Source organism: Hylaeus anthracinus, unplaced genomic scaffold (genome assembly GCF_026225885.1).
Source record: "Hylaeus anthracinus isolate JK02 unplaced genomic scaffold, UHH_iyHylAnth1.0_haploid 0, whole genome shotgun sequence".
Lineage (NCBI taxonomy): Eukaryota > Metazoa > Arthropoda > Insecta > Hymenoptera > Colletidae > Hylaeus > Hylaeus anthracinus.
This window is the reverse complement of record NW_026533254.1, coordinates 26,483,266-26,504,114: the sequence shown is the minus strand read 5'-3', so window position 1 is coordinate 26,504,114 and position 20,849 is coordinate 26,483,266. Positions and strand designations below refer to the sequence as shown.

General features: G+C 42.3%; 2 protein-coding genes across 5 annotated transcripts in view; both read left to right on the top strand.

The window, feature by feature from the left end:
- Window positions 1-20,849, top strand: part of LOC128892809 (octopamine receptor beta-3R-like) — a 100,180-nt gene that overhangs the window by 44,283 nt on the left and 35,048 nt on the right. Inside the window, exon 4 of one of the 4 annotated variants that reach the window (XM_054153389.1) lies at window positions 10,243-11,293. The exons of the other annotated variants lie outside the window; for them this stretch is intronic. Coding sequence (XP_054009364.1) covers window positions 10,243-10,268 — 26 coding nt within the window. The 3' untranslated portion in view covers window positions 10,269-11,293. Of the gene's footprint in view, window positions 1-10,242; window positions 11,294-20,849 lie in introns of those variants that run through there. 4 annotated transcript variants of the gene reach the window in all.
- The window catches only part of LOC128892887 (octopamine receptor beta-1R-like), a 50,878-nt gene continuing 48,466 nt past the window's right edge, over window positions 18,438-20,849 (top strand). Inside the window, exon 1 of the mRNA XM_054153522.1 lies at window positions 18,438-19,477. The gene's annotated coding sequence lies outside the window, so the exon portion shown is untranslated. The remainder of the gene's footprint in view (window positions 19,478-20,849) is intronic.

Below are 20,849 nucleotides of genomic sequence, written 5' to 3'. Positions count from 1 at the left end.
TCGCTGCACAAATCGATCGATTCGTGACACAAAATGTTGAGAAATCTGATCTGAATTTCCTCTGGAATAAATTATTTATTATTCAAAAAATTCTCCGGCATTTTTTTTTACTTATAACATAAACTTAAAAATGCAAATTCCCGCTTCTTTTTTTAACGATAACAATGAGTACCAGCGACCTATAATAAAATATATTAACAGTTGACTGCACCAAGTGCTTCGACACTTGAATTTAAGATTTTTTCGAAAAGTTAATCGATTTGTGCAGTGAACGGGTGAAATAATTCTCCCTGCGTCTTGCCGTTTTGCGAACGTATTATTCCGTTTCGGGCGTATTATTACGTGAAATGAAGCCGGGTGGTGCTCGTCAGAAAAATTAGAGAGCGCACACGGGCAAAGAGGCGCGTGGCCATTTGCATGACGACGTTGCACGCCCACTGTTTGGCCTCGAGTGTTGCAATCTTTCAGAATAACGAGCAGCTTTCGGTCGGGAGATTATGGTGGGTCACGCGTGCATTGCAAATAACAGACAGCCGCGTGCAACCGCGAGACCGCCCTTTCTCAGGGTGTCGCCTCTCAGGGCCAGTCCAAAAATAACCACCACGACCTTAAGTCTGTCTGAGTATAGCGTTCAAAGGGGGACACGACATGCACTCCGTGAGGTGTGCACGGCCCTCCGGGCTTGTGTTCATTTTCTTGGAATCGAATTGTCTCCTGTTATCAAAGACAAAGATGCGTGCTCGCGGCCCTTTTTGAAGACGTCCGTCTCTTGTTTCGAGTGGAGCACTGAGAGATTCATAGAAAAAGCTTCAAAGAATGCAATGATGCATTTTTCGGATTTTTAAAAACGTCACCTCGAGCTGGTATTTACGAAATAAAAATTTATTTACAATTTTTAATATTGCACAAATCAGATCTGCTCGAAATAAAAATATATTCTAGAAGAGCAATCCCTCCCTATTAAAATGAAAAAAGAACAGGTCGATACAATGAATAGTTCCAAAGAAAAAAAATTCAAATCCACAACCCATTTTCACGAAAAGAGGCAAAAATCGCAATATTTGGAGGCTTGTATTCCTTAAAAGGGGTTTGAAACGAGCAAAAAGATGACTCAAAACCCCTTTAAATGAATATTTATAGGATTGGATGTATGGGTTACACATGTGTCGCGTAGGGAGTTAAAGAATGGATCATTGAGGAAGAGAGCGGGAAAAGGGGGTGGAGATCAAGTTCAGCGGAGAACCTAGAACTCCATGGTGGGATTTCTGACTATCGAGCACGAGAATTGTGTAATAGGGCCATTGGCGTCGGTCCAAAGTCTACGGTTCCGTGTTTGCGCCAGAACTCCTGGCTTTGGAATCCGAGGGTAGTGCAGGTGGACGGTCGACGTGAAACTCTGGACCGAGATGAACGTGTTCGAAATTGGGTCATATGCGAGCAGCCGTTGCAGCTGAGCAATTAATAGCTCGGCGATGGAATAGTTCTTGCAAATGTTGTGTAACGTTCGCTCGGTGTGGCCGTCATTAATTGGAGGAAAAAAGAAGAACACGCAAACATCGAATAACGAGGGGATCTTTCGCTGTTTCATCTATTATAGCGAATTAAATCGGTCGGCGTTGTTGCGCCCTGCTCTCTGTTTCAATTGAAACGTTCTTTTCGATGCGGGTCGCTTCGAATGTATTTTCTGTAATGAATAAAGATCGAACAGAGCCTCCGCGGTATTGTTCGACTAACCCGACAAAGAAATTCTGAATTTCATGCATTTTAATGGGAGAGTTCCGTTCGTCCGCAGACACTTGACGGCGGGGATTCGAAGAACCGAAATTATTCCGAATTACAAAGGAATGGCTGCGAACGCTTGCAGTTGTCCGCGCGATAATTGTGATTGTTCTTCCATTCCTTGAATAAATCAGAGTTTCGTCTGTACGTCGACGCGAATATAACGAGTCGCGTATTTATTTTCCGACGAATCGACGAAATTTATTACTTTAATCCCATTCAAGCTTCCAGTGTTCACTGCAACAGAGTCGCGAGGTGTAGTAGCTTTATTCATTGGATCGCGTCCAAGTTATTTTCATTTTCATCTCCATTTGCTCGCCGTCTGCCAAGGACGTGTAATTCACGGCTGATGGTGTAAGGGGTTAGAAAATATGCATAGAATATTTCAAGAAATTCCCCCCTGGCCCCAAACCCCCTGGCATCGAGGCTGGCAAGAAATACTACTAATAATTTCCTCGGGCGTGAATCTGCCCTCGCGGAGTCAGAAGAAAACCAATATGCAAAGTGAAAGGAGAAAATGGAAAAGTTTCTGAAGAAACGCGAAATTGCCTGTAGACCTCGCCGTTTCTTTCATGTTCTCTCGGCACCGGTGCTCCGAGTCGCAGAAATAGTCTCTCCTCTCGCTGGACACGAATGGAAACATTCGATCAAAGACGAGTTTCACGTTCGAGTCCACCTTTCTTTCGCGACGCGTGTTTCTCGTCGAAAATTAATCGAATCAAGTACCCAAACGTATAAATTAAGTTGACGAAGTTAATCGTAAACAGTTGCGCTTGAATTTTGACACGATTGGGTGAATCAGCTCGTGAAACGGTCCCTTTATCTATTGGCCTTTCGTCGCTCCGATGATAAATGACCCCGATATGAAATTGGAAACGCGATCCATAGACGCGAATTTGCAGCGGTTATTTATTGTTATTACCGCAATTTCGACCGCGTACAACGGCTGAAAGGAATTACTTCAACCTTGAACCACGAGGACTTTGGGGTTTTCCGTGGTAGTTCCTAGAATCCTCTTCTATTCAGTTCCAAACTTCCTCTCTAAACTATTAAACCGATTTTAAAAATTTGTTTAGTAATAGATACACTATCCCCGAGTAACATAGGCTATGATTTATTTTGATATAAATACGTTTTCAATTTCAAATCTCCAAATTTGTAAACAAAGTTTTGTCATCATGGTACAGTAAAGTTTGCTCGGCCGTTCCGAATTAAGTCATTTAGTACTCGCTCTCATAGTATAAAACCTAAATACGCTTTACGCATCGATCCGAAGAATTATCCTCAGGATTGTGGGATTCAACGAAAGACAGTGCGCAGATTTGCATCTGCCTACGCACGGTGAATAACGCAGCACAGGTTGCATCTACTGCAATCGAGGGAATTTGCTTAGGATCGGTAATTACGTGACGCGACTACGCTAATGCGTCGCCTAGGTGCTCCGTCTAACGGTGACCTATGTATAGCGTAATCCTAGCAATATACGCACAATCAAATTATGACTGAACGGTAAGTGCATTGCTCGAAGATCCAGCTCGCAAACATTGACGACAACATTGTTTACACGACACGGTCTACATCGCTTGGACACTCGGCGTTGTTGATCGAGAACTTAAGTACACGAATCTGTGCGGTAAACACGACCACTGATCTTAACAGAGTAGGGGATTTTGTTGGCAAATAATACATCGATAAAGGTCGAACTGCTTCTCGGGGAAGTCATCGCAATTCTCGAGGTATATACACTCGGCTTCCGAGCTCTTCTGTTTAATTTTGAGCTGACAGAAGTCAATTTAGTATTACGAAGAGTGTCAGATCCGGAATGTAAAATGTTCCATACACGATACGAACTGTCGTACAACAAGTTGTTTCGACAAGTCGTACGACAAATTCCTTTGACGTCGAGTTCCATCGACCATCTGGATAAGAGTTACATCGTCTGTGGCGCGTTTTCGTACGATACCATCGTAAACACCTCATACACAACAAGATCTGTCGTACGACAAATCGTTTCGACGTGTCCCATCGATCGTTTGAATGAGAGTCGTACGACAGATCGTATCGTATAAGCGGCGTTTAACTATCTGAGTATTTATACTTGAGAGATTCGAAGCTCTATCGATCCGTCAAGGTCACCTGGCAATTCAACTCCCCCAAGCACCGAATATTTCCACATTATTATTCCAATGAGGACTGCCCTATCGACGCGTCGTCCCTGCAAGGTCTCATAATAGAGATCGCAGTGTTTGGAGACGCCACGGCGAGATTTCACGTTCTGTGTGCGATCAGAGAGAGACAGAGATTGGGATAGAACGTGTTCTGCAGTGGCGCAAAACTCGCGTCGCATAGAAAGAGAGTTGCGCGACTGGGGGTGGTTTTCTTCCGCCCTCGCTGGACCCTGGCCAAGTAACTTTTCTTCTTCCCTTTCATCGTGATTCCTGGTCGCCCTTATCAGGAACAGGTTATACTTACTTTCGCGAACTCGGAGGTTCGTTCGTTGGTTCCCGGTCACCGAGAATGTACCGAGCTTCCAGAATTTCTTTCGATTACTCCGAAAAGTGGAACGACTTCCCTCTGCTTTTTCCGTTGGAAAGGTGCAGCTGGCCTTCTTTCTCGCCCGCAGGCGAAACTTCTCGCGAACGAGCGTGAGCTGGACGTTTTAGAAATTATTGTAAAAAATTGGAGACGCGAGATGATTAGGAGTCTCTTCGAGATTTACGTTGGTAATTCCGAATTGAAGGCGGCGACATTTAAAATTCGACTGAGGAGATAAGAGGGACCTCGAGGGGCTCCGATGCTGGATGCGAGACGTCGAGATTTAAGCTTAAAAGCTTTGCGCGTCGTCGTCAAAGCATTCTACCTCGCGAAGTGACACTTGAAATTTCGATGCTCAAAGCCTCCCTTATTTCGACGCCGAAGATTTCAGGTGGCCGCCGCGTTTCGTCTGGTCTTCCGAGCGGGAATTGAATCGGAAGCTCCGAAGGGTCCAAGTGTCTCTCATTAAGATTACGCACGTTAAATCGTACACGTCAGGAGCATCTCCGATGCATGGTTGAAAGCTTCCGTCTCGGGTAGCAAAGTGTCAGGTATACGAGTGCGAGTGTGCCTCGTCCTTTGCGAATCAAAGATAAAACGACATTCAGAGTTCAGCGCTTGAGATCGAACGTATTCGAAGCTACATTTTTCCGTTGTACTCGCAAATTCCATGCACCCAAGTTGAAACCTCAAAGTCTCTGAGCGCGAAGATCAAAGGTACACAATTAATAATGTTAAATCAAAGTTAATCGCGGTCGCTCGAAAGCTGCCAGCTTTAATGATCAATAACGCTGCGTTTATTCATTTTCATTTCGGTTCAATTAAATGTCGTTAATATTTCACGTCACATTTTACGGGTTTTTGAACTATTCAGAAGATTTCGGTGAGCTCTAAATGCAATGTAAGTAGTACTCAATTATTTGAGTCGTTCATTGCTCAAATCGATTAACTTCATATAAAGTTAAGAAATGCGGTGTAAAAATCTTTGTCGTTTAATGGTGTTAATATTTATTATTCGAGAATGCTATTATGAATATAATTGCTAGAAATCGTAACGTACCGTAGGGATTTTGGGTTTGGATGGGCCAAAAAGTCTATTACTAATAATGTAGTGAATATATACGATTTGTCGTACAACTTGTCATACGATTCACACTCTTACTATGCTTTCTGCTGACACGATGCAATCGATCCTTTAAACGTCCCATACACGATACGACCCTCGTACGACTTGTACGACAAGTTGTACGGCATATCGTACGGACACCTCCAGTTTTGTCATTAAATATAAATGTAAATTACAGCTCTACCAAGTGCTTTGACACTTAAATGTAAGATGTTCAAAAAGTGGAGTTATTCGATTCGTGCAGTGAACGGCTCATTTCCAGGTTCTAGAGCCACGCGAACCCAAAGTAATTCGTACCAATTATACGATGAGGTTTGAAGCGACTATCCGGATAGGCTTCTGTCTAGAGTGTAACATTGATTAACCGAAATGAAGTAACGATGGGTTTAATGTTGGATATTTCCCTTATTACCTGGATCCTTCGCTCGAGTTTAATTCGGTTAAATGAACGCTGATTCGAACCGTATGTGTGTTAACGGTGTCGCGATGTTCGTGACAGCGAAATGCACGTTTCGCTCCCCGTAGGAAAGGCCTCCTGGTACCTGGAGCTCGAGTCATCAAAACGAGGTTGCCGGTGACCGCAATCAACTCGGATTCTCAGTTGATCAGTTCGAATTAGTTCACGATACGCGACTGTGGTCTTCCATTTGCGGATTTCAGCGTTAACGCGAGTCCAATCGTTGGTATTTCCAACAGGAGCGTTACCACCGTCGAGATATATCGAACTCTACTAGTAAATCCGTGGAACCTACACATAGTCGATAGAAACCGGTACAAATCGTAATGTAACGTAGAGACTTTCGGTTAGGATGGGCCAAAAAATCTATTACTGATAATGTAGTAAATATATACCTTCGCAATAATATTTTTAGTTCCGCCTAATGCACGCGGTATCTTTCTATTTTTAACTGAAAATTAATCTCCCCCCCCCCTCAAAAAAAATTCAAAAATCCAATAAACGGAAATTTTAATTTTGGCAATATTTTTATTCCTTTGCAGTGAAATCGATGCGAGAAATTCAGTAAAAATAGTTAAAAAATTCTAGGATAATTATTTCTCAAGTTATCGTCAAAAAACTGTACAAAATTTTAAGTAAACTACCTCAGGAAAATTTTTTGAAGCAAAAATAACATCATATTCGGATTCAGCACCTAAAAAAACCTATAGATACCGAATTTCGTGATGTTTGGATAAAATTGTTGTATTACTTAAAATGACCCCTGGGATTGACCAAAATCAGCTAATTGACCTAATTAGCTAGCCAACGTTAAACGTCCATAACTTCTTCAATTCTTAGCCGATTTACTTCATCTATACGGCGTTGGAAAGTTCTTTTAAAGCCCAACAAATGTTGTTTAATGCTAAAAAAACGGGTAGATGGCTTTATCACACTTGCCGATTTTCGACCAAAAAATTTTTATTTCTAAATCTCGCCTAAAATATAGTTTTCAACGTTTTTGGGATAAGAAATACGATTCTGAAGTCGGTTTCTGGATTAAAAAAAATGTTATCACGTGATTTACTTACAAAACACTCTTCTTTGTTGGGTAAGGTCTGGGTTAGGTCTGGAAACTACCCTAGGAAAATTTTTTAAAGCAAAAATAACATCATATTCGGATTCAGCGAAATAATCTTTATACTAATGGTGCCGCGAGTCTAGAAAGTTTGGGAATCTCTGCCCAACAGTATAAACGTTCGATTTTTCTGGAAAGTCGAAAGAACGCACGTTTACTCTTCAAACTGATTTCCTATCCGATGAAAATCGTCTCTACCTCGTTAAATCGACGCAAATATATTCCCGACTCATCTATTCGCGTCGAACGTCCGAGTGCCCTGCTTCGAGTCAGAGACCGCTACAGCGTCAAAGAGAAAAGTTTGCGTTGGGTCTCGATGAAAAATCCCTAGCCTCCGAAGGAGAGCTAACATCGAAGGCAATCTTCGCGGCGGACGAGAAGAAAAAGTTGTCGACCTATCCCACATCGTTCTTAGGGTGTCTGGTTAATGAAGATTCAGAGGATTCCCAGGCTCTTTGGGAATACACGCGAATCGATCGATGTAAATGAGTCAGTCGCGCACTTTCCTACATAGGTAAATAGGTTAGCGGCATTGAGCGTGCGCCTTTAAGGCTGCTTTGCTCTTCCTTACGAGCCGCTTACCGAATCGATAGCAGCAAAAAGCGAAATGTCCTCTAACGAAAACGGTGAATCCGTATGCATGCAGGCTGCGACCGGCCACCCTCGTCTTTTATTCGCCACGCGCGAGTCGTTAGGAAACCGATTACGCATTCACCGATCCATCGGGTGGGTGTTCATTATGCATCGGGCGAAACGGTAACTTCCATTTGTCACGCGTTCGAAGCCAGTCGAAGGGGACAGGAACGCCGAAGGCTGGACTTTGGGAGGTTAAAAAGCCAGCAAAGAGTTGATGATCAAAGTCGCGAATTTTTTCTCGAAAACTATTTCATTCCTCGTCGATCAATTTTCCTATTTCCGGAGATATAGCTATCGATCGACGACTGCGATTTAAATCCGAGCATTCGTCGCCGGAGAATCGAAGAGCAGCTGAGTCGCAATCGGATGCTCTAGGATTCCATTATCGGTTGCACCGAGGACTTCTATAGAAAAGCTTTTTCCCATTCCGAGATTGTTCGCTCGCTCTCAAGGTGATCGCGGTGTTCCGAATTAAACGTGGAAATGACGAGTCGGGGAAATAAGCGATCGTCGATAAGCCGTGCGATGCGTCTTATTCCGGTGAAAATTTGTTTCCAATTCGAAAGCACGTTCGACGATTCGAGAACGATGCGTCGTTTCCATGTGCCAGCAGCATTACCATTTTTCAAATTTTGCTAAGACGCACGATAGATCTTTTACTACAGCACTTTCACTTATATCGCAAACGTTTTCCACTGTAAATTTCCTTTTCAGATTGTTGAAAACTGAATCCACTTTTCACAATTTCATAGAAGAAATGCATAATTCACCTAACTTCCCCCTTGTCATTTCTCCGGTGATTTCTAAAAAAAATGAGTTTTGAACGAAAAGACAGTTACTGGCAACTGTACTGAGAAAAAACTAGGGTAAAGTTTATATTTTATATTTATGTAAATTCGAAGGCAAGGACTTTTGGGAAATTTTAGTTATTCAATTTTAAACAGAAATGTGTAGTAAAACGACTGCAGAGGAAGATATTCTTTCAAATACAATACATACGCATGTAAAATATTTTAATATTTTAAATATTCTTGTTAAAAGGTTTGGAAGAATCAATAAGAGGAAATCGTATTTGATTGATTGATTTATTTTTATTTTATTTTTTGTACGAGCAAACTTCTCTAATAACAAGTTTTGAGCTCAGCACCACTTTTTAAAAAAATTTTCTCTCAAATAACATTAAATTATACTTACAGTATAATTACAGTAATAATTACAGTTGAAAATAAATTCTGGAATTACTTCTACCTAGAATGGTCTTTCGTTCCACAGTTCGATGGTCACAGAGGGAACCGAAACGTGGTAGAGTCGAAAGATTCATTCGCCCCGATTAAACCTCGTTCGATTCGACCTCTTTGTCATTGTTATTAACCGAGAAAGATTATCAGCGGGTTCGATGTAATGAGCAATCCCGACGACGTAATAACAACGCACCCCAATCTGCTCGTTCATCGATTGCTTTCTAATTATGCGTTTCAGCGAATCGGTCAGGGAAGATTTGGTTGAATGGACGGAAGTTGCGTAATCGAAAAATAATTACGCGACGCCAATCAGAGCTGGTGACATCCGTTTCGTAACGAATCATCGATCGGTGTCTACAATTTGCTCTACGGTAAACAAACAATTTGTACACTTACACGACGCTTGTTTTATTGCTTGTTTCGAACGCCAAACGGGGTAACGCGACCACCCTCGTCATCGGTGTCGTCGCGTCCAAGACTGATCGGGCATGAACGATCTTTGATCGAGCACAATTTCGGTTAACTCACCCGGGATTGCAGAATCGCATCTCTGTCAATGGCGAGGAATATTAACGCAATTTATCCGATCATCATTATGCACTGATTTGCACGCATGCACGAACCTCTGTGCGGATCGTCGTGCCCGCAAGCACGCTAATACCTAATTGTCCCGTCAAAGAGACGATAACCCGTGACTGTCTCTATAGGGTGGATGCCATCGAATGATCGAAATGTTGCGGCTTTTCACCTTTCCCGAGGGTCTGTCACCTTTTCATTCCCATAGGAGGTCGTTACGCGACTCCTCGCAGGATGCAACTCGGCAGAGACGCGACTGTTGCAACCTGCGAGGGAGGTTGGCGTAACTGAGCAAGGAGCGAGATGAACGGGAACAGATATTCGTGAGCAGCGTTTAATTTACCGAAAGTAAATTCAAATCAAGTCTGGTATCGAGAGGGCGGAATGAAACGCCATTCGATAACTGAATTCTTCCATCCAATTTGTGGATGCCGAATGTGAAGCCCTTTTGTCCTTCATTTTCAAAAAGTCGGAGAATGAATTTGAAAGATTGCAATTTTTATTTCATCGGTTAGACCGAATTTAATTGGATTCGATACTCTTCGAACAAAATGCATTCAGAGCGTAGGTTGTTGACAAAATAATCTACATACAGCAAGGATTGGTTAAGTGTAAGCCAGAATTGACTGGATAAATGCAAGTCGTACGACAAATCGCTTCGACGAGTTCCTTTGACCGTTTGAATGGAACTTGCAATGTCTGAACCGAGATGAAAATACTATTGTCTCACCGATACGCTTCTAGTACTAAATCAATTGTTTTCTCTTTGTTTCAGGTAAGTCCCAAAAGCTGACTAGATGAACTCGCACATATCTTACCACAGGTAATTATCGTATCGTTGTTTCTCATTAACCACGAAATATTAGGTCGTCCGTTACCACTAAAAATTGAACAACAAAGCGAAACGAGGATTCGGCTAACCGCCGCCACTGACTGCAGTGGCTTCCACTGTCTAAATATGACACTTCCGTATACGTCACGGGGCATCCTCGCTCGCTGTTTCACGGATTATTCACAAGCCCATTATATTACGTGTGCGTCGAGGCCTCGACGCTGCCAGAAACTCACGGAAATCCGTTGGCGCGAAATACGCGCTAACGCTATCTAGCAAGACCTACAATGCTCGCGTCCAATAAATTTTCACCCGGCCGGCCCTTTGGATTCCGGTCGGACAACGATGAAAAACTGCCAAATCGAACACCTCCATGCGTTCGTACTTTTTCATAAAGCCGACGCACTCTTCCGACCGCCCCGTGTCTTGCTGCCTGACGTTTCAATAATTTACGAGAACCTGTATAGCACGCCCATATGTTGCCCGACACGTGTTGCTCATCGATTATGGAGCGAAATCTCGAAAACTCTCGAGCACACGGTACGCCGCGTGATGTATGCACGGAAGTGGGTGTTGTTCGCGGATTATGTCGTCGATTTTGTGCGTCGAATCGGCCGACTCTAAATAAAAAATCGGCTAAAATATTTGGTCGGGCAAAATTCTCCCTCTAAAGATTAGAATTTATTTCCCGGTGTTTTTTTAACGAACTCGAAAAATCTCGAAAGGGAAGTAAGACGCGTGACACAATGGTTACCGCGAGCGAGGGGTTTGAGGGAGTTGAAGCGAGCGAAACAAGAGGGCTCGCAACGTATCGATTAACGTGTCCAGACGAACTTGACACAGCACGGTGCAGGGACACGTGGGCGGTCGAGAAGCAATGTGGGCGAAGGGGGTATCGAAAAAAAGGATAGCAATAGTCAGCGATGGGCTCAAGGCGCTCCGAATCTATTCATAAATACAAACTGGTTTCGATGAAACTAGGAACTGTTTGAAAAAAAGTCGAATGTTCTTGATGTAATTTCGAAATAATTTTAGAAAATTGAAGACAACGTAAAAATAAAACCGTAAACAAATATAACCAACGCAAAATATAACCAATGTCGTTGAGTTCTGGTTGTCTCGGGAACAAATTGATCGTTCTGTCGGTGTCGAATTCCCATCGCTAGCGACAGTAGGCCGCCTACCCTCCCCGACACGGTTCCCAGTGCATCCCCGCAGGCCGCCCTGTTACGTTCGTCGAAAAATATCAACTTGACCGAGTTCGGCTGCGCCCTTTCTCTTGACCCGACCCACCCTCGGTTTGGGAATCGTGTTTGCAGCGTAAGTCGTGCAGATTATCCGGATGAAAAACGTCTTCCGAAGTTCTGCCACGAGTGGTACCAAGCGGCACATCGTGGTGTACTTTTCGAATTTTCATTTTCCGTTTTCCCATTCTTCTTTCTTTTTTAACCCGATTTTTCTCGAGAATCGTCACGGTTTAAGGGAAGTCTGAACGTTTGGACTATCGCGAGCCCCTAGATGCGTCCGATTTGCTTCCCACCGTGATTTCTCCGATTCTATTAGTCGTAACTTGATAAAATTAAGCTCGTTATTTTTGTTATACTGTAAGGGGTCATGCTTCTTTGCTCATTTTTTTCGAAATCATATTACAAAACGATTTATTTTAAACTTTATGCGAATATTTATTATGCTTTTATAATTATGATAGAATTTTTCCAAGAAGAAATATGAATATTACATTGAACTTCACAGCCACCGCGAGCGTAAAAGTTAACATGTGGCTTTTGAAATATACAGAAAAAAAGAGTGCAGTTTCAGTGCATTTATGATAGAGATATTTGTGCATTTATGGAGAATTTACTGTAGTGCAAACATTCAGGCTTCCCTTAAAGTCTTTCTAAAATTTCTAGTCGATCAACATCCGCAGATCTTCAAGAATTTATAGACTCCCTAGCTCTTGAAGCACTGCGCAAATTTATCCTTTCGTCGATACAGGATAAGAACGTTTTTTTCAAACCATTCTCTACACGAGCACGATCGCAGCGACTGAGCCAACCTCCCTCGTAACAAAAGACGCGCGCTCGCACTCATAAAAAGAACTGTCTCCGATGTCAAAGAAATTCGAACCAGATTCCTGTAACTCCTCTCCTTCCTCGATTTCAAAGCAAAGTAATCTCCAGACGTTCCCTTGATCGCTGGAACTGCGACGCGTCCCCAGCCCCCGTTTCGCTTCCAACGCAGACAATTCGAATCGATCGTTCCGTTCGTATTGTCAGCGTTATCGTGGCCATTAATCAAGGATGCCTCCGCGAATCTTGTTGCGTTCATTGTTTCCGTGAAAGTGGCATCGTTATCTCAAGGTGGCCGCGAACGATGCTCCACTTTTGGGCCCCTTTGTCGTAGAAATAATTAACGCGTGCTACCCGCGCGAACGTTATTAATTTTCACGAGCGGCAGAGGTTGCTGTGGCCTGTGACAGGAACAGGACACCTCGGACCTCTTTTCGTCCGTAACAGCTCCTTGCGAGACCACGTGGTCTTGCTCGAAACTACTTCGAAACTCGCTCGAAACGTTACAAATACCTGCGATTGGGAACTTCGTTCGTTTCCACGCCTCACCTTTAACTAAATAATTGGCCCGTCGCCGGGACCAAGTTGCACTACTTACCAAAAGTTTTTCTAGTCGAGCAGCGCATTTCGCGAATTCTTGTTGATCCCATTGGGAATTACAGCAATTTCGAATGTTCCGACAGCAAGTCCCGTTTGTGGAAAGTTCCACTCTTCGGCGACGCGTTCGGAACTTTCTCACGCCTGATTCGAACCCGAGGTACGGTCAATTTATGCTATCCGTACAGACCCGGAACGGTTCCGTATCGGCTCCGTTCCGACACAGACACGAGTGTTTATATTATACGTTCGTCGATCAGTCAGTCTGTGCATTTATGGTAGAGATATTTGTGCATTTATGGAGACTGGGGTTACGTTGTGCACGCGTTTTCCACCGCAATTAATTTGGATGGTTAAACCTCGTACATCGTTTTTATTGGATTTTCAACCAGCATCGCTCAATTACAAATCTTTATCTATGGGCCAATAATGGCTTAAGATGTTTTTTTTTAATACAAAAAAAAAAATTACCAGTGTCCTATAAAAATCCGCGTTATTTGCATCGCGTTTTGTGCCGAACAGAGATTGTCGCTCGGGTGACGCACGGTAATTAAACTTCTGTGTTGCTTATTCCGCTAAGATTTACAATTTAGACGTGTCATCTGTTTCCGCGACGAGCTGCGCCACTTAATGGAAGTTCTTTTCGCTAATAAGACACGCGGGAAACTTTTCTTAGCCGACCTGGCTTCGCGGATATAGCAGTTTGTACGCGTTACTTGCACTGATATCGAGTAAAGTTAGAGCAGCAGTCTTCTATTTATAGCGCTATTGAGAGACAGTTTCGTTATTAATTCTATTATGTCCAATACCATTCGATAAGAAACGCGATGTCTGACGTATTATAGAGCTACACTACTGGCATCGGTAGTATCTTTGAAAATGTACTGTTTGTTATCGACATATATAATTATTCAATTTTAACTCATTCGAGACGGCGATTTTTTTCGAACACGGTCCCCCAGAAACGAAATTTATTTTTTTCTTATATTCGTCATTTTTAATCAAAGAAACTTGTTTACTGTGGAAGTCCCCCAATTCGTAAGTGAATTCGCATAAATAAAACAATTGCACACAAAGGTAGTTTTATTAAATATTAACTTGGAATTCAACAAGATATTTCTGTTCAAACAATTACATTTTTCAATATAGTCCAATCATTTTGTCCGACATTATCATTTTGTGATTGGTAACACTGCCCGGCGAATTTTTTGGGAGTCGGTCGTACCGAATAAAGTCGTTTTAGTATAGAGATTCGTGTTAATCTATATCCATCCTGAAATCCTCTCACAATAGCAAGTTTTATTTTCACAAAGAATTACAGCACGCATCTAATGTCAGCTTTTACAAGAGTTTACGGTACTTAAGGAAATTCCTGTTCCTCCATAACGTACTTAAAAAGCTTTTCTGATGGTTTCTAGTAGCTTGTAAGAGGCACTATACCTCGCTGTATGGTCTTCTTTAATATCGAGTTATGTTACTTTAACGTAGTTCCTTTTATCACCAATGCATTTAGAAGACTCTCTCGATCGATTCTACCATGATTTATTACTCGAGCACAGTTCATAACTGGAAGAGGGTTCTTTTCAGTGATAACCTATTTAGACCGACTTTTATCAACCGAGTCCATTCAATGCCGTAACTTTGCTGCCGCTGTCTGCTTTGGCATCGTTCTCCGGTACTCGAATTAAAAACCGAGGACGTGCGAAATAGAACGAAATCTCTTCCGAATATTTATAACAAAGATTTCTCTCCGTCGAGGAAATTTTCGAGGAAATTTTAAATATGGCACCGCAGGAAATTAATTTTCAAAATTTTCTGGCAGCTCGTTGCGTCGGTTCGATTCGTTTCCTGTAAACGAGTCACTCGGAATGGTTAGAGACATCGATGCAGATGCCGCCAGCTTGTCTCCCGACGGAGCATTCCAAGTTCAGACCAAGGAGAATCCGGAATTCGTTCAAGGCCGCTCGTAATCTCTCCGACACCGACGCTGTCTGCCATCGTTTGTCAATGTCGGAGATATTTCAACATTCGTCTCGCGCATCCCGCCCCCGGTTAAATCTATATCCCACAAATTCCTCCCTTCTCCGATTACCGCTGCGAATGAAATCCAAGATTACACGTGTCCCGACTCCTATTGACTCGTTCCACTGATTTCGATTCAATTACAATCATCCCCCCTCGATCAAATTTGCTTGCTCGAGCTGACGAATTGTTTCTTTCGAATTTCGTTTTCGTCGACAAACATTTTCGATTAAATACTACGTCGAGATTGAAACGACGACATTACTCGTTCTATTCGTTACACAGTCCTACTCAAACACGATCGACGTTTCGATTCATTCTACGTTTATTTCCGTCGAAGAAGGACACCTCACTGGGTTAAAGGAATCGTTCGGAACTTCGATAAATATGTATCCCGTTGAAAATCGGGTCAATTGCTCGCGACTGGTGCGCCGCTCCAACATTTAGAAACCCGAAAGCGATCGCGCTGACTCCGGAGCATACCCCAGAACTTTGCGAGACCAGACACAGGATCACACTCTATCCAATTTGAAACAGTTTCGACGGGTAGCCTTCTGGCGACACTTACGACTACTTTGCAAGTCGCTTCCCGAATGCTTGAGAACGTAGCCGCGCGATGAATTTCCATTTAAAGTCGCATCGAATTGCATTCCGAATCATTACGAATCACTCGGAGGGATCAGGTTACGTTCGAGCCTGTGCTTTGTAGGTAAATTAAATTTCAAGTTGTATCAACTTGCTAAGGAGTAAAATTACTTTCTCTAAATATTAGTTACGTCGACCATTCGCTAATCACTGATTAAGAAATGTCTGAATAATCAGACGTTATGTTGGACATGTCCCAGAATTAGTGTAAAAACTGGAAAGGAGTAGCTGAGACGATTCTGAGTGCTTCGTTTTTGAATCATTAACGAAAAACCACCGACCAATCACAGCGCGCGAGAGGCAGGCTTGAGCCAGGAGACTCGGGTCAGTCATTGGGCCAGCCAGCGGTCCCTCCTCTCGCGGCTGAGCGCGCGCTACTGAGACGCTGTGATTGGTCCACGGTTTTTCGTTAATAATTCAAAAACGAAGCATCATCCGACACTCTTGCAAAGGAAGTTGTTATTCAGAATCGTCTCGACTACTCCTCATTTCCGTTTCCTACACTAATTCTGGGACACCCTGTACAGGTGTTCGTTTCTGTCACCGCAAGATTACTCACCACAAGATTAGTTCTGAAGCACACTTCAGAAAGCTCAACGTCGTCGTTTTTCCGCAGTATGTTCGACGGTCTCGCAAAATATGCAAATGTAAACAAATAGAGAGCGTGGTAGCGAAATAGCTTTGTCATTTATAAAAAGTTGATCACTTTAATAAACAACTGAACTGGCGGTCTTCCGGTTGCGGCGACGAGTTGCTTTGAGAACGCATCGTTGCGATTTACTTTCGGCCAGCCTTGAGATTCTCCCTCGAGGATATTGGACTCTGGCTGGTGTCCCATTTCAGAGGTAACGTAATTGTTAAACAGACGGGACGATAGCCGAGGGACGGAGAAAGAGTAACGAGGATCGGCGACTCCGTTGGGGGTGGAATCCGAGCGACTCTTTGCTTTCGTCACACTTTGTTTAGTGATTACGTCGCCTTTCGAAGAGAAGCGTCGTCGAGAATGTTCTCGGTTGATTGCGATGCTCGAATTATATTTGAGTTTTTTTTTTTTTTAAGCCAAATTGTGATTTATCGAGATAATATACTGATTTTTCACCGAAGACGGAAGCAGTGATAATTTGATGGATTCCTTTGGTCTCGTCATCCCTTATTTCGTAATTACGTTACCCTTGAAATGAGGGTGGCTCGATATTCAGGGGAGTTCGTGGATGATTGATTGCATTCGCTGGCTCGCGGTGCTGGGTTTTTGATGGAACGTTGTTGACGTTAATTGAAGATGGCAGAATTCGTTATCCATTACGTACAGGGTGCTTTGTCAAATATGATTCCACTGTGTGGCTCTTTTTCTAGTAGGCATAATTAATTCTGTCCAAATCAGGTGTCAAAAACGAATTCCCATCGCTGTTTTTCTCAGCTGAACGATCATTTTATAACATTAATTTCCTAATCTTAAACGCTCAATTGTAAATAACTTTTCGCTCGTGTAATTGGTTAAATGATGTCGAACTTTGATACCGACGAATTCTTAACTGAAGTGGAAGAATAAACGTGAGAAAGAATTCACCCCGACACCTGGTATTAACAATTATTTCGATCGCTTTGATGGGCTCGTTTCATTATTGATAAGGGTTATTTCTGTTGCAGAGGGGTGAACCGCGAGCGTATAGAGGGTAGACTACTTAAACGGGAACATTTAACCGACCACCCATTGTTTATCGATATACTTCTCTATAATAAGATAACGTAATCATATTAATAAATTCAGTTGTAAAAAGTGTTCTGTTCACGTATCTACAAGTATCCAAAATAGTCTAACGATACCATTTCTTACGGGTCACCCTATAGGAGTGTAGGGCAGGAAAGACGACAATAAATGTCAAGAAACTTACTTGAACCGTATTAATCGGTGTGCCTGAAGTATTCTTTAAGGGCTATTCGTAGTTTTATTAAGAATGAAACTTTTCCAGGTCGGAAATTACACACAAAGGGAAAAAATTATGGTTTTTGGAAATATCTTCGTTCCTTCATCGAACGAAGTTTGCGTGCTATGGTTCCGGTTGTCTTCTGTCCGAGAAATAATCGAATTAGGCCGCTTAATTTAACGACGCGTCAGTGGCCCGCGAACGCAGGACAACTCTATCGAGGAAATACTTTCTGTTATCGTAAAACTGTCGAAACTCATTCCCCGCGAAATGCGACCGGTTCTCGTGGTCTGTCATTTGTTTCTGAAATTCTGCCTCGGTTTTCTTGAATGTCTTTGACCTGTGCTCTGTAATTTTCCACCTGGGCGCAAGCATAAATTGAGCAGTGAAACTCGGAGTTGGAAGGTATGAGTTAACCCTTTATTTACTGGCGGGACTTATAAGATCAGGATGGATGTGTAGATTTTAAAAACTTTCGAAAAATTCAGTAAATAAAGGGTTAACCGTCTACGCAGTGAAACGTCGCGAGGGGCCCACAATATTTCTTAAGAATTACTTTAACACTGATTTCTCATATTTTCATATATTTGGCCTTTAGTTATATTGTCCGGACCTTTAAAGATGAATAGTCACACTGCTTTCGTTTACGTTTGAGAATAATCGTTTTTAAATTTATGAAGGTTCTAAGAGTTCATTCTTTGGATTAACTCGACTTGTATTTTATGAATTAATGTCAGAGCTCTCATATTTTCATATATATATATGGCCTTTAGTTATATTGTCCCGACCTTTAAAAATTGATAGTCACTCTGCTTTTGCATACGTTTGAGAATAATCGTTTGCAATTTTATGAAGGTTCTAAGAGTACACACCAATATGGTACGAGCCAATATGGAGCCAATATGGACGCATTTTAAAAACTTGTGAAAATTTCAGTAAATAAAGGGTCAATAACGAATAACAAGAAGCGAAAGTAAAGGGAGTAATTGCATTAGCTGAAACACTTTATGAAATTCTCTTCCAATCTTCTCATTTGCCCCGTCTTCAATGTATGCATTAAGCCTTTATTAAACGTTGATTTAATACCGCTCGTTATTTTCGTAGCGCCTGTAATTTCTGCTTATCTATCCTGGCTCGAGGATGTCGAAACGCGAAACGGGAATTACAGCGACAATTTAATTATTCAAACCCCAGGTCTCCGACCTTTCGGCTCCGAAAGCCGACGATTCCGGCGAGCTCAGACAGCATAAAAATGGAAAGTGGTAACGTAAGAGATAAGAGCTCAAAAAAACAGACTCATAAAAAGTGGAGGAGTTGAAGGAGGCACGAGGCTCGCAGAAGACGCGCGATGGAGAAGAGCGGGGGTGTTCGAAAAGGGACGGAAACGCGAAAAGAGCGTGACTCGCGTGGAGAGAAAGATGGCGACGTCGCGAACACGAGGGGGAGATACGCGGCGCCACGGTTGGTCGCGACCGCGTCGCTCAGTCTACCGGTGTCGACCGGCCAAACATGTCCAGCCGTTACTTTGCCAGTTAAAATCGCGTGGTTCGCATCCCTCGCTGCCACGATCTCCCGATCCGGTGATTACGGCTCGAAAAGTCGCGCGGAGTGTCTCGAATTGCGGCTCAAAACAAAAATCTTCGATCTACTTTGAGCCCATGCCGCGCTCAAAATAACGATACCAACGTGGTTTCTTTTGTAAATATTCGAGGAAAGTGCTGAGTCGCTGATTTGATCAAACGCGACGACGAGGGCTCAAACTTTCTTAGTTTGAGCCAACAAAATTGTGAAAAGTTTGTTTGGATTGTGTTGTGGTAGTGAGTTTTGTTCGAAACGTCGAATGGGACTCTGTAGTTGTTGAGTTTGTTACCAGTAACGAGGAAGAGTCACAAAAATTGTGCTCAAAACAGTGTGGTAGCAGTGAGTCTTTTTTTTTAAATATTTAACACGAGTTTGTAGGTAGTAAGTTGATTCAACGCAACGAGAGTTGCTCAAAATTTAATTAAGCGTAATCGATACTCTAATTCACAAAGTAATCAACCATCTTCGGGGTTCGAGCACCCCGTGTTATTTCACCTCAATTCTGTACTCGAAATTCTGGGAAATTTTATCAGGAAAATCGAAACGATCGACCGAAATAGTTTCTATCATTTGGAGAAGAAAATTATCGCCGAAGGTTGTACGTGTAGTCGCCTGCAAATATAAAAATTTAATTCCTTAATTTTCAATCCAATTTAATAAAACTCACGCCGATTCTAATTATTAATATTTGCACATGTCTTCGCGCTCTCGTATCGAGAATTTTAATCGAGAACGGATCGATGGGTACTAATTAACGAAAGTGCGATTCGCGATCTTTTCTTCTTCGTCTCGAATACGAGTGCGAAGAGAAAATTCTTCGAGATTTCCAAGCGGATAACAATTTATATATAAAAAAAAAAAGAGAAAGAAAACATATCGAGCATATCAAAATAGATTTAAATAAAGTTACACATGTTTCCCACTCCGGCACATTTCTTGCTGCCAGCCAACAAACTGTTCGCGGCGAGACATCTTGTCTCTTTCTTCCCCCCTCTCTCTCTCCTGTAATTCATAAACTCGAAATTGCGGTTGCTCTCGTATAGCCATCGGAGCAAATCGTTCGTGGCGGAAGCTCGTGCCGCCCTCCCCTTGTCCCCTAAAACGGAAATAATAACTCGCCTTCACAGGTCGATTCACGCGAGTTGCATGTGGTGGAAAATCCTCATGTAACACGCTGTTTTCCCTCCAAAAAGAATACTGTTTTCCGATCCGTTGGCATTGCGCTCGTAACACCGATGCCAAGGCGTAAAGCTGGCTGAAGCTCGACTGCCACAACCAGCCACTAGAAACGTTTACTTGTCCGATTCGACGAAAAATCTCCGCGATTCACTTTAAATGTGAAACATTCTTCTTCTTTTTTTTATTTTTTTATTTTTAAAGCTTAACGTGATTTATAAAAAAAAATGTTCTTCTGCACTTTAATTCTCTACAAAAGGACACAGTAAATAAGTCTCCAATATTCCACGAGTCAATTTATCACGCCTCGGTTGTGGTCTTAAGGATTTTAAAAATAAATCTTTCTTCGTCGTAACTTATACGCCGAAGACATCCTCAAGCCTCGGTCCGTCTTGATTTCAAAATAAAATGCTATACGTAATTTTGAAAATGTCAGGAATTATTGGGTAATTTTAAATTATTGACTTGAAAATATTAGGTGTCTCGAAAGTTTTTTCTTGTGAAAAAACAGATTTAGAAAATCGCAATGTCGTGT